General features: G+C 42.1%; 1 protein-coding gene across 1 annotated transcript in view; it reads right to left on the bottom strand.

The window, feature by feature from the left end:
• LOC128891349 (B-cell receptor CD22) overlaps nt 1-12,386 on the bottom strand; it is a 446,690-nt gene that overhangs the window by 5,572 nt on the left and 428,732 nt on the right. The window contains exon 10 of the mRNA XM_054150781.1: nt 4,414-4,592. Within this exon, the coding sequence (XP_054006756.1) occupies nt 4,414-4,592 (179 nt within the window). The remainder of the gene's footprint in view (nt 1-4,413; nt 4,593-12,386) is intronic.

The following is a 12,386-nucleotide window of genomic DNA, read 5'->3' as shown; positions in this document are numbered from 1 at the left end:
CCGGGGGGCGGTACGGTGTTGCCCCATCCCAGGTGATATTTCGTCTCACAATTTGGAGCAGACGTCGTTGAAAGTCTCGCGAATTTTTCGCATGCAAGGAGTCGCAGTTTCTTGCTCCATTTAACTTCACGTTCCACCCTCGCTGTTTCTCAGTTTTTCCGTCGCACCTTCAGCTTCCCTTGGTTCCCTGTCTTTTCCATTCACGAGTTTTCCCCATTCCCGTCCGTGTTGAGCCTCGCTCCTTTTTCCCCCCATCTTTTTTTTTTTGTTGTCGTTTCGCGCTCGTCGTTTTCGATTATTTTTTGTTGACGCTTAGCAATTCGGCCTGGCGCTCTTCCCTAGTTTTCCGTTGGCTTCGATTTTCGCGGAATGTGTCGAGCTCTTTGTTCGCGTTATGATAACATTTACTAGTTGACATACGTATACATCATTTGGACTCCATACTTGTCGTGATTTTTTTGACTCTACGAAATTGAGATTGTTAACACGTTAATTGCCAGATAAATATTCTTGAAAATTTCTGCTAGGATTTAATATTACCTTACGACTATTGGAGATTACTTAATCAAACATCCATCGTGGTATTCGTTTTTGTAACTTCATAAAAATTCATGAATCTCATTTAAATTCATTCTTAGCGATGCTCCACTTTCAGAGGGTAAACTTTACTTCGGGGAACTAAAAATGATTGACTCTTTTTTTTATCATTTAGTAGTTTTTGATGCCTAGAATTCATAAATCTAAGTTTTAATACTAGGAATCCAACTCTATTGGTCAATTAGGTAAGGAATGTTATTGTTCCGATTACTTATTGTAAAGAGATATCGTAGATGACGTTGGCACATGAATAATACATTTTTATATACCAACAAAATGGTAAAATATGTCACGAAAACAATTTCTGAGTAGGTTTGGAGCTTAATTTCCTGGTGCATGTTGGGTGGGCTTCGCCCAACAAAAAAATTAGATTTTTTTAGTTCTTTAGTAAAACGTACTGTCACCTATACATGGGTGACGTGGCGATTAACGTGTTAATTAATACGAAGTAACGCGATAACATTTTCTCAACACCAATGGGTAAAATATATTCGTAAATTATCAGGCATCGTTCTCGAGTCACCTCGCATAAAGACGCCAGCGAATTAAGTATCAGGATTCATGAGTACTTGCATTAAATCAATTCAGGACCTCCTGTCGATACGCGACGCTAAAAAATGCATGCACCCCTTGGCACATATTTCATAACAAGGATCCGTGACTAATCTTCATCCGTGAAAACAATATTCCCGTCGATTCGGAGAGAGCTGACCCCTCGAGCGTATCCGAGGGCAAGATCGCGCACCTTCCGAGCGTAAAATCGGAATAATGCAGCACGAGTGGTATCCGCGCGAACGCGAAAGTGCCGGGCGCGGCTTAAATAATTAAGGCCGCTGAAACAGTTCCGATGAAATCCGTAATTTCTCCGTCGTGGATAAAATCGACGAAATCAACACGAGGGTGGCGAGAAAGGGGGACAATCGCCATCCGTTGAACGAATTAAGAACGTTCCCGCGCGGAACAAAGGAGATTAAAAGTTAATAAAAACAAACGCGTAGCACAGGTGCATTAGCAAATCCCTCTAAAGCTACGTTGGATTCTTTCCTTTCGCCTCCCCACACCACCGCTGCCGCTTCCTTCTCCTTCTCCGGGGTTCCCCGCGTTTCCCCGTTATTCCTGGACTCGGAAAAAGGAACAGGAAAAACAGACGAACCGGTTAATCCGTCTTTTGTGCGGTCATCTAGTCCACGGAGCCTGTCTCTTGGAAAAAAAAGGGGAGAAACGACGACGCGACGGAAATGAAATAAGCGCCAGGCTCACGTATGAATCCGGTATCGCGTTTTATTCTTCTCTCTCTCTCTCTCTCTCTCTCTCTCTCTCTCTCTCTCTCTCTCTCATATTTTCACGCGTATGCAACAAGCATTTCTGGGATCTCAGCAGCAGCACCACCACCGTCGTGTTCCCTTTTATTTCCTTTTTTCGAGCTGCACCGTCGACAAGAAATCACGCTTCGGTCGTTTGCGCCGAGACCTGCTGCCGGCTGGCCGTTGGCGCCACGATAAAAGTATAATTCCCGCATCGGGGAGCGAAATTGTTGTTGTCGCGCGAGCACGGATTCGTCAACGACGAAGTTGCCGTTGCCGTAGCGCTGGGGGGGCCCGATGGTCTTTCGAAGTTAAATTGCAACTCCGGAGGCTTCTCCGTTGGCCTTGTTTCAGCGATGTCTCGTTTCTAAGACGGTTGTCGTTACGACGACTCCGGGCGTTTGTCGGAGATGAAGAAACGTCTCGAAGGCGCGCTCTCGCGCTTCTTCAAATCCCTTAAACCGGGTGGTTCTTAATCTTTTTAAGCTCACGGGTCGGTTTAAGGAAAGATTCTTCGTCTTTTTGCGCTCGCGGAACTATTTAAAGGGAAAAGTACCTGCCACGTTCCCTAATCTTGAATAATTATTATTATGAACAACTCGATAATATATTGCTTGTACAGTGTGGTAATTATTAAATCGAGCAGGTAGTATCGAAGCAATTACTACGTGGAGCACATCCAACTGGGTAAGTAGAATAGGAACGTATATAATCAGACACAATTAATACAAAGCATACTCGAACTATAAAGAAATGTGGACTACATTAGACAATATAATTACTAAATAGAGCACATAGAATGTAGATAACTACTGCATGAAGTACGTTACGTGGACAAGTAGAATAAGCAACTTCTGTAGTCAGACATGTTAAATATAAATCATATTTGAACTGACAAATAAAATACGAAGCTCATTTGATCAGATAATTATTAAATACAGCACATAGGATTCAGATAACTACTATGTGGAGCTCATCCAATTGGAGAAGTGGTGTAAGGAACGTATATGATCAGATATTTTATATGCAAAGCATACTTGTAATAAACAAAATAATATATACGGTATATCAAGCCAGAAAAGTAGAATGTAGACCACATATAACCAGACTTGTGGCCCACAACTGGTATAGTAAATAGTATGAGCATATATATGGTCAGACAAAGAGAATACAGAACATACTTTACTAGACAAGCACTATATGGATAATATGCAACCACACAAGTATAAGAAGGAGTACATTCAACCACCTAAGACGAACAAAAAACTCCTCTGACTATCCTGTTAATTCTCATTCGCCCCCTATTATCCGAACAAAATTCTTCCGAGCTCTGACAACCAAACACGAACAACGTCTCCGTCAATTCGTCAACTAGAACGCAATAAACATGCTCCGAGACCATAAATCAAGCGTTCACGTTTTTCCATCTGTAGTACCGACGTGCTTCGAGCAACCTTCCTTCGAACAGGCTCCCTTCGCAGGAACGTCGTAAAACGTCGTAATGTTCTTTCCGCGGTGCACGTCGTGGACAAACATTCTTCGGTGTGGAAACGCCTCGAGTGTGTCGTAGTGTCGTGCTTGCTTTTCGTCGTGTCCTCGAACGCTCTCATTGTCGAGGTGTGCAAATACACAGAGACGACGTCGTCGTCCCGCAAGTACATTTGTTCTCCGAAGGGGGTTGCGTCGGTCCGACGGAAATTTCATCGAAAAGTTCGCCGTTCGCGAAATTTCCGTTGGCGTTCGCCCGACGGGAGGACTGATAGTCGGTGGGTGATTTATCCAGCTCGTTCGCTATATATTCCTTGTTATCCGGGGCTGCAGTAGCGGGTAATTAATTCGTGGAATTGCTGCTCCTCGGCGAGGGTTCAGGCGGGGAACCGGCCGAGGACGCAAACCCGTGTGCACGTGTTGCGGTGAGGGTAGTTATTTTGACCCAGATTCTGTTTTGAATACCACAGTGCCGATACTGGCTACCGACTATCCCGACTGAACATCTGCGCAAAAATTAATAACTCCTTCACGGGCTTTAACGGCGCGATCAAACTTACTCGGGGAATTTTAATTTTAACGCAGACGAGAAGAGGCGAGGGTGGAAATTGAAGCTTCCTTTAGGATTTCTTGTGCGCAAATGACGAAATTTACGTCGCGATATCGATATTTTATATTGGATTCGTGCAATTGAGGTACGTTTATGGGAAGCAGGAATTTATTGTCTCTTAAATCTTCTTATTTTTGGTAGATTGCGAAATTTTATGGGAATCTAAGTCTTGTGTTTTAGAAACTTTTACTGCTTGACTTTTGAAATTACTAAGCATATTACTCCTCACATGGTCTATTTCATTATTGCTCTGTGGATGTAATATTAATGACTTTAGTCTAAGTTAACCCTAACAATTAAATTACTTTAGTACCAGAAAAAAAGATAATTCAGGTCCGAAAGGGTTTATATAAAATCTCCTGAAGTAACAAGATCACTGGGAGAGTTTTACCAGAAAGAAACAGAAAACGGTACCTCGATAGCGACCGCTTGAACTCCGTCCCTGGCTGGGGCGCCCGGCACGTAAACGTTCTCCTCGGATATCCATAAAACCTTGGTGTATCTGGGCTCGGCGCAGAATTCGACTACGATGCTCAAAGGCTCGCCTTCCTTGGCCGTCACTGTCTGACTAGGCGGGTGAACCATGGGTCGACCTGCAACAAAAATTCGCAAATAACCCGCTTAACTCTCGCCGAACCAGTACGCGCAGCCCACTTTGTTGGTCACGGATCCACGGTTCGGCTTCACCACCGTAACTCGTCCCCCATCCCCCTCGACGCCTTCGTGCTTGCAGAGAGCTTTACGTCTTGTTAACTGCGAAAATATCTCAGCGTGCATCTAAACGACGTAACCCCTCTGTATTTCCTGTTAAATTACACGCCAGCGACGACGTGTGTCCTCGCCACAATGACAGATCTCCCCATTTGTACCGTGAACGAAAATTAATTGAGGAACGGAATCTAAACAGGACATGTGAGGAGGAGGATGTTGATTGTCTTCCTGCACAGTTAAGCAAAGGGAAGGGGTAGTCGGAGGATGGCTATGAAATAAACACGAGGAGGAGCATTTGTCAAATTTACTCGATTGTTAATTATTTGGAAGCTGTGTGCGAGAGTTTATTTTGAAATATTTGAAGTAGGATATTTCGATATCGAAAGAAGAATTGCGCAGTATTATATTCTTGAAATCGTTAGAACGGAAAGAACTATCGATGGAACTCTCTTAAAGGGACCTGGTAGCAAGTACCTGAATACTTGACAACATCCAAATATATTTTCGTATAGCTCGAACACCGAACAAAATATTTATTATTCACATTCTCTTTAGCAATAAAAAATTGCACACTGCGTAAAGCTCATGCAAATATCAAAAGGTCAATTCGCAATAACTAACGAACATAAACACTGCCCACTGCCATTACTCGAATTCCTCTCCTATCCGTAGTTTAAATAATCAGCAACGTTAAGAGAAATTACGATCGACCCCGTTTCGTCGGGGATACTGATTCCCATACGTCGAACGAGACAAATGTATACGGAGCAAATATATTTATGTCCCCACGTTTCGTGCAACGCTATTTATTCCTTTGTCATCCTTCTTTCGTTGTTTATTTATTTTTTTTTTTTTTTTTTTTTTATAAATATTTATGGCCAGTTTTTCATGTTCACGCGCGCAATAGCGTGCGGTAACGTCGACGTAGTTTTCGAGCGTCGATTCGCGGCAAACACGACATGCTTTTGATTTACTCGTTTCACATGGAAGAGGAGGGAGGGTGTTTCACAGGGGTTTCGCGATCCCAGGGCAAACAGAGGCGACACACGCTGATCGAAACTAGACTCGCCGGCGTGACAATGCGGCTGCCAAGCCTACAGGGATGGCTGCCGCCATCGACCTGCATCCCCGTGCAATTTGCAGCCGCCGGGATCCTCGATTTCAAAGCCTCAAGGCGATCGTGATTTCCGAGGACGGCTTCAACCCCGGTTCTCGTCAAAATATCTTCTTGCCACTGCGGGCGACAGCTGCGCCGCAGTAGCGTTGTAACGCGTTCAGGAGAGGAAATGCATTCGGAAATCACGAATCGATGGGAATCGCGTTAAAGGATAACGATTCCCACGGTTTATTCGAGTTTCAACGTTGTCCGCGGGCTGTCCAACTGCGATCGTGTCGTCTCTGATGTGCCAACACAAATTTCAACGTTTCATTTGTTTCGGGGCTCTTCACCCCTCGACGGCGAAATTATACTGTTTGAAATTTAATTATTGCAGGAGAAATTCTGGATGTGGTCTGTTGGGGGTGACTTTAGAGATACGGTTTACGGTATTTGTTATTGGATTGAGGATTAAGGAAGCACAGACGAAACTCCGTTTTTAGAGAAGGTGAAGATTTAAGAATGGGATAAATTGAAGTAGAGAGAAGTGAAGATTGAAGGGTAAAGTAATTTGAAGTTAGAAGTGACTTTGGTAATGGTGTGCATTCCTATAAGAAGGATGTTAGAAATTCAGTTGTGTATCTTGGATCACTCACTGACTAATTACATTTACTTGATACTTTCTATGTGTCTTCAAGTCCTTTTGAAGGATTAATAATATTAAAGATAAGTGATCAAAGATACAAAATATCAATATATGTATATCGATACACATGATAGTTTTTTTATGTATTTTATAGATAATGATTTTCTTAATTTAAATATTCTTCCTCATTCAAGATCTAAAAACCTTTGAAAAAGTCCAAAGACTACCCCTAATGTCTGAGCAAAGAATTAATTTTTGCGCAATATAATCCTCGAGGGAATTACAATTTTTATAATAGGAAGAGTAATGGTTCGTTCAAACGGCGAAAGTTAATGAAGTGTTACGTTTTCTTCTTAGTAACCGATAATAAAATTTGTTTCCACTGTCGAATTGAATAGCGACAGAATCTTAAATTACTCGAGCAGCTAAATTGCTCGTGATCGATCTTCCGGGACCGGACAATACGGAAGATAATAATTAAATTCATTATCACGCTTGTATAAAAGAATATAATTCATCTGGCGTTTTAATGTGTCCATTAAGTTCTCCGATAAAAATTTATTCGTGCATTTAGGAAGTACTTATTGTCATGCTTCATTTATGCCATGCTTCGTGTATAATTTAAACAGCTTGCATGTAATCCTCATAATTCATATAACAATGAGAGTTCAACGTTGGGCGGATCAGAAACGTTGAAATTATTCATCAGCTCAGAAATAATAACACTTTTAATATTCATAATTCATCAACATCAATTTGATGTACATTTATGTTATTGCATGACATAGTCTTGCAGATCACATTCACTTTGATCCCATCGTCATCATACAGAGACAAGAACGAATACTCGATCAGTTCCAAACGAAATTTGATCAGTTCCAAACGATTCGAATAATTTCAACTCCAACCTTTCTACCATAGATACTTTCAACTTCAATAGCACACCTACCAAGATATTCAACTTCAACATTCCCATTATAAAATATTACAACTTCAACATTCCCATTATAAAATATTACAACTTCAACATTCGTACCACAGATACTTTCAACTTCAATAGCCCCAACACAAAGATCTTCAACTTCAACATTCCTATTATAAAATATTATAACCTTAGCATTCCTACCACAGGTACTTTCAACTTTAATATTCATTAAATCTGGCCCAGGTACGAGCAAATCGCCATCCATTACTCTACGCCAGCGAAATGTTGCGCTACCTTTCAAGCCTCTTTTTTTTCAGTCGTACACATTACTGTTTGACAAAGAGCCAGTAATTAAGCTCGCCACACAATATCGTATCGCAGTCTCCATTCGCAGTCTTTCAGGATATTTCGTCGCCGGTCGTATAGACGAAAAAATGAACATTCCTTTGACCGAGGCCTCCGAGCGTTTCGACGTATCCCGCACGAGCGTCCTGCGCCTTATCGGGGCAATTGTCGAACGACTTGTCAACTGTGACGAGCTACTCGATGTCGTATCAGCAGCTTTGTTCCTGCACTTTAGCTAATTGAAGCGTGGATGCCGGCCGGTTAGCCGCGACGATTTCCTCGTCTCTCTTTCGTTCGTCTCGTTATTCCCTCCCCGTCGACCGCCGACAGCGCCCAACCGCTTCCTTTTAGCCAGTTCTCATCTGCATGGATTTCCTGCTTCGTAAAGCAAGCTTTCTGACCCTGGTTGGCCCATCTGCAACGGTGAATAGAAGCGGAACAGTACACTCGGCCGTGGCTGCTCATGAATATTCCTACGACTGAAATTACTGGAATACCTTGGCTGTGCGCGCCTCTTGTTTCTGCGGTGAGGGTGAAAGCGCGGACTATCTGTCTCATTTCTGCGTTTCCCTTCCATCAAACCTGTCCCACCTGCGCGCCGTTTCGCTGGCTACGCTTTGCTGGCTCGACCGATACCGGAAAAAAACTCCGATTGCGTACCTCCGCGCCACACGGTACGATATTTTTCTCGTTTTTCCCTTTTCTTTTTTTTTTTCGCCGTCTATAGTAGAACTCGACGTTCGAAGATTTTATACCGGGATTGGTCGATGGAACACTTCGCGAATATTCAGAGAATCGGAGTATAAGTTTAGAGCAGCTGGGAAACTTTGTTCAATTATGCGTGGAAGGATGATTGGAATTAAAGAGAGGAAACGTGAAGTGTTTTGGTTGAGAGTCTTTTTTATTTGGGGCATAAATGTGGTCGGTATTGTCTTGCCACAGTTGGGCAGAGGATTTGGAGATTATAAATATTTAGAATTACATAACAGAAATAAAAATGAAACCTTCTTTTTTATGTAATACCAAGCAAGGATACAGAGTACATGTCAATTTTCTCGGTAAATAGTTCAACATTTGTTTTCACTAATATATTCGATTAGAATATTTGATATTTTTATTCCATTAATATATTTAATTTAATATTATATAATAATATTTTTGAGTATTTCGAAGTATGATAATAACCCAAATATATTTTTTACGTATCGTTTTAACCTCTCCAGGGACGAAATCGTCAAAGGTGAAATAGAATTTTAAATGATATCGATTCCAAACATTTATAAACCTCGCGGCGATGTTGCTCTGATATTAAATGTGGAAATTTAATTATGAATATTTATTCTCTTTCCCAGAGGTTGGCTGCAATTTCATTAACAGTAAAGTTTCGGGATCAAAAATTGCAGAAATTATTGTGTATTTTCAGCGCACAGTTCGATCCTATTGTGGAGACAGTCGTTTAGAGTAATCAGGAGTGAGCTGTTCAAAGTTGTTTGTAGAGAATCGACGTCGTTGGAGAATAACGTAGCCTTGGTTGTTAATGACAGTTCACGATGAATGTGTCGTTTAGTCGAAGAGTCTTGTTTGCTTGCCCTGCGTACTTTCAGGATAATTGTTAGAAAAGAGGGTAATTTAATTTTTATTCGCTGGTGGTTCTTATCAAAGTACAATAACAGACTAGATTTATTCCAGCTGAAATATTTCCGGTTACTGGCCAGTATCTGTTGCCATCTTTCGGAGAACAAATGGATATCGCGTCGAAAGGAAACTTCGTCTTTCGAATCCATGAATAACTCATGCACTCCCCTAACGGGAGCCCAGGTGCGAGTTCTGTGTAAAGTCTGATGTCAATAACATTCGGAAATTTAAATAAATTTTGTATTCCAGGTTCGAATATCTTCCGCGTTGAACTAATTACTCTGTCCACCGACGAAAATATTACGGAGCTTTTTCGAGTCTGTAGACTTTGTCGTATGCATAGCAATGGTCTTTATCAAGTTGAAGTCTTTTTTCAACTTTACTGAATTTTAATTATAGAATATATTCGGATCAATTTTGTTCTCTTTCGGTTTCAGGGATGATTAATTTCCAGTTTATTGAATTTTAAGACCATCATAGCCATTGTTATATCGAAAAGTAGGAAGACCAAAAATGCAAGTGTCAGAATATACAGGGTGAGGCAATAGCTATTAACACCTCAGAGATCTTCGAAACTTTAAGTTTCACAGAAATATTCCCCCCCCCCACCATCGCATCAGACATCATCCAATTCGAGGTTCGCCAGTTCGAAAAATCCTTAAAAAGGCTAGGCTGTCCCCAGAGACGTTCAGGCGTGGGTGGCTAGCGCGAGTGCTCCCCATTCAACGAGTTTTGGGCGTTAGAAGAGGAAAGCTAAAAAAAAAAAGAAATTGGAACGCGGCCCCTGACGCGTATTCGCGAGAATCGCAATTTTCCCGACGCGCGCGAGCGCGCCGCTAATTACCAGCCTGTTAACGACCGTCGGGGAAAAGAGGTCGCGCGGAGGGACACGGGTATCGGGAAAAGCGACGAAGGAACGTCGCCCCGCGATTCGCCCGGAAAGAAAAACGGATACGCTCGGTCGAATTCTGCGTCCGGGACGACTTGCAGGGAACGGGGCTGCGTTCCTGAAAAGCACCTCTTAGCAAGTTAAATGAGCCGTGGGCAATGGCTGCGATGGCAACAGTGATTCATTTCTGGTGCCGTCGCGGAAAAAGTTTCGACAAGAACTACCGTCACGGGAACGAATTCTCTCCCTCTATCCGCGATGACGACCTGAGACGATTCAACACGCGTTCCGAACGTTGTTTCGTCGAAACTTCGATCCGAAGGAAACTTTCCCCAGCAGTCGACCCTAGGAAGCACTGGAGGAAGCTGTACTTCCGGTTAGCCGATTAAGGGCGATCGTTCTTGGTTATCATCGTTGCGAACGTGATTTTCCGCGTTGACAGCGTGAGCGACGGTTTGGAGATTGTATGTCCATTAATTTGTGGTCGCACTTCTTGTCTTCGCCGCTAGAGTTAGAGTGTTAGGACTCTGAGATGTTTTATGTGTAGTGTCGTAGGTTTAAAAGTACAAAAGTCCAGAAGTTCCCTATTATTCCCTGCCTCGATGAATTGGTATTAGAGAAGTCCTTGAATCTTGAATCATTTTTTGAAATATTTCCAATGCATAATAAAGAAAAAGAAAAAGGAATACAAGAGATAACTATCATTATCCATCCATCAAACTTGCTTAAAATCAAATCGGATCTTGAGGCGAGAATGTAGAACACAAATATGAAGTTTTTTTTAGAATACATTCTTCATTCCGGCAGAAAATAGTACCACAGAAATTAAACCAAGCGAAAGCGTCTGAATAGATTAAAATATTTCACAAAATTATATTTTCGCGTACAATTAACGAATGAACATTTTCCACATAAAAATACCCATGCGGGGGCGACGTAGCAGCGTTTAGCGCCGAAAGAACGAACGTTTTTTTAACAATCTACATGCGCCGCGAGGTTTCCGAATTTAATTTAATAGCCTGTTTTTTGCATTCGATCGGAGGATCGACCGTTTAATTACAGAGATATTGCGCGCTGATTCCAACGAATCGCAACGAAATCCCCGTCCTCGTTTCATATCGTTAACAGTAATTTTGCAAATTGCATCGCATTTTTAGCGTCGCATTTTCGGCGCGGCGTTAAATATTCGCTGATTAATCGCCGGGTGTTCGCTTGCGTAATAACGCTAATTTTAAATTAGCCTCCGAAAGCATTACCCCTAATTAAACAGTTTTTACATGGCGGCCGCTTCCATTCATTAGCAGCCGCATTGCGTGGGAGAATAAAAGGAAACACGGCTCGTATCGACCACAGTATTTAGACTAATCGATCATATGACCCAATGCCTCCAATGGGGTGCATTTGCAGTAGGAAAAGAATTTTCTAGAGAAGATCGCTAATTAAATTCCTGATGACAATGATACTAACAACACGAACATTGGATGCAGGTAAAAAAATAAAATTCTTATTAAAATTACGTCAGTAAACATTCAGGCATCTATTGCTAATTATTTCTAGTGTTATTGTACGCTATCTTTAGTAGTCACTTTATTACTATAGGTTTGGAAACCATAGATCAGTTGATAGGTAATAATAATAAGAATGCAGAATACGTCTAATAAAAATTCTTTTTTAAAATTATCACAGAGGCCATTGAGGCATCTTGCAATAATCAAGATAAACAGTTCAGTGAGCTTCACACAGTCCATACCCATTCCTACCCTTAACCTGATCAATTATTTAATGGCCGTTCCCTCCACACCTCGATTACTGCACGAGGCTCTCCTACAATAATCGAGGTGGTATTCTGCACGTCCAATGAACACCCACAGGCGTGCACCGCACACACCAAATCGGTCGGACGCCCACAGGCGCCAATTGCGTTCGATAAATAATTACGTTGAGACCTCATAAGCGTCACCAGCAGTTACGAGTTAACATGTGAAAATTGCATCGCGTGTTTTGCTGGGCGCAACCTTAATTTCACGTGCACCCGCGAAATAGGGGCGGGGAAGCGGGGGGGGGGGGGGGCTCTGGAAGAAACACGATCGGTGTTCGAAACGACGCCGTCACGTTCCACTTTCGAAAGCGCTATTGGATT

Source organism: Hylaeus anthracinus, unplaced genomic scaffold, assembly GCF_026225885.1.
Source record: "Hylaeus anthracinus isolate JK02 unplaced genomic scaffold, UHH_iyHylAnth1.0_haploid 12001, whole genome shotgun sequence".
NCBI classification, from domain to species: domain Eukaryota; kingdom Metazoa; phylum Arthropoda; class Insecta; order Hymenoptera; family Colletidae; genus Hylaeus; species Hylaeus anthracinus.
This window is presented reverse-complemented; position numbering and strand designations above follow the sequence as displayed.